The 2154-nt window shown below is 40.9% G+C and overlaps 1 protein-coding gene across 1 annotated transcript; it reads right to left on the bottom strand.

Annotated features, from left to right (window-relative positions):
- On the bottom strand, positions 1-1545 carry LOC128379219 (cell death-inducing p53-target protein 1-like). Its single transcript, XM_053338863.1, has 4 exons — positions 1503-1545; positions 1179-1280; positions 837-1023; positions 1-124 (listed from the first exon to the last, which is right to left on the bottom strand). The coding sequence occupies exons 1-4, from the start codon at positions 1543-1545 to the stop codon at positions 1-3; spliced, it is 456 nt and encodes a 151-aa protein (XP_053194838.1).
- Between the last annotated feature and the right edge of the window lie 609 nt (positions 1546-2154).

The raw sequence follows: 2154 nt of genomic DNA, 5'->3' as shown, positions 1-2154 counted from the left end.
TCATTTACAGCATCGTCTCTTATTTATGTGCAGGACTCTGTTGCAGAGGGGACACGTGTGGTACACATCCTTTGTCTTTTTCCACAAGATGAACAAGAGGAATGGGAGCAGGCACATGGTTAACCTGCAGTGCACACACACACATACACCAACACACCAACACACACACGTAATTAGTGTCACAAAGTAAGTCCTTTTGACCATCTTACATTTTTGTATTTGTTATCAAATGAGGAACAACTGCATTTATACATTCAAAATGACTTCTTTTTTAAAAAAAATTTCCCACACTGTTGGTGACAATAATAGAAGGATTATGTATGTCTAAGTTTGAATTTAAAGCTGTTTGCTCAGATTGTGTCACTTTTGAGTTACATTACATCAAACTGCCTTGTTCAAATAGTGTTTAGATGCAGCTGAAGCATCAACACTGGCGATCGCAACTTTTGCCAATTTTTTGTCTCAACTTTTACTCACAATATGTATATTTAGACTGTTTAGATAACAATTCGAGAACTTTTGGCAAGACCAGGGACACATTCTTTTTACATTATATTGTTTGAAGAACATCATAATGCCAGCTAAAATGTTGTAAATCAAGCCTTCAGAGCAGTCTAAAGCCGGTGTTTTTTGCTCACAAGGATTACTTTTCACTTTAATGATATGTTTTTTGGGGGGGGTCTGTAACTACTGGCTGTATGGGGAAGTCAGAAGGGGCACAATTAATCCAACCATGCCAACACAACCTCAAAGAGTTTTAAGGTGTGCTCACATCTGTATTTAGAGATACTGGTCAGATCAACCAGGACACATTTTAGCACAAATCTTACACTTACCCGAGGAAGAAGAAGAGTGCGAACATTTTCCAGGCAAAAGTCCCAGCTTTGTAGGTAACATCGGTCATGACCTGCTGCTGGCACGAGGTGCAGATTGCCACGCCAGGAGAATCCCCCAGTGTCGCGTCGTAGCTCACAGAGTTCACCAGATCACCAGATTCGAGACCTGGTCCTTGGTTGATGTATACTGATGGAGGATAAGTGAGGATGAGGGACGTAGGACAGGGGAAGCAGTGTTGACCCAACAAGAGTTTCTTAATTTTGATGACACAAATGTACAATATACTAGAACACACTGTAGATAATGTTTCTGATATGTGTCTGCAGGAAGTGTGAGTTTACCTGGTGTTTTGTGGACCTGAGGTATGGGGACCCGTGGGAGAGGAGGTGGAGGAGGGGGTAACGGAATGTGGTAAATGTGCGGCCCGTTCCCCGGAGCTTCAACTGGAACAGCGGAAGAAAGAGAGTTAATGAGTTAATCTGATGGTGAAGATGATAGTGATGATGATGATGCATGATGAGCATGTGAAAGTCACTACAATGTTTAACTGATGTTTTTGATAGGTGTCTCAACCAAGACAGCGTTAGTGAGCTAATCTGATGATGATGAAGATGGCATATGATGATGATGATGGTATATGTGAGCATGTGTGTGTTTAGGCTTACCAGGTATGTAGGGAGGAGGTTCTTTATATTCATCTGTACTCATTGTGCTGCAGAGAGAGAGAACACAGAGAGAAAGGGATTGGTGTGAAGGCTGCTCCTCTTCATTAGCATTAAAGACAAAATACACTAATAATTATTTTACATTTATTATTCATGCACATAGTTTTAATTCATTGTAGTAGGAGGATTCTCAGGGGGTAAATAATGCACTTGTAGACAAAGATATATAGGATTGTATTTCATTTGAATGGGTTAGTATGGATTTTAATTCTAATTTAATTCCACTGTAACTCTGTGCCATGTCTCTTGTAAGATGGTCGTATCACAGGCTTTTACCAGATGACCTCAAGTCTTTAATGTCCCAACATGTGATTTAAATGAGTCAAAGTGTGTTCTATGAGGTGGTGTTGGCTACCACGGGTCTCTCTCCCCGTGCCTCTTCCTCTCTCAACAGAACCAACCGAACCAACCCAGAGCCAGTTCTGCTCGAGGCTTGTTCCCATTAAAGGGACAGACACCAATTTATTACATTTGAACATCCAGTTTTAAATTTAAAGTCTTAGATAACAATATGGTCATAAATGACAGAAACTAAAATCGGCCATGACAAGAGGAAAATGCCGAGCCTTTGGAGCGCGGATGGCCTGTGTTA

The sequence above is a fragment of the Scomber japonicus genome, chromosome 18 (assembly GCF_027409825.1).
Source record: "Scomber japonicus isolate fScoJap1 chromosome 18, fScoJap1.pri, whole genome shotgun sequence".
NCBI classification, from domain to species: Eukaryota; Metazoa; Chordata; class Actinopteri; order Scombriformes; family Scombridae; genus Scomber; species Scomber japonicus.
This window is presented reverse-complemented; position numbering and strand designations above follow the sequence as displayed.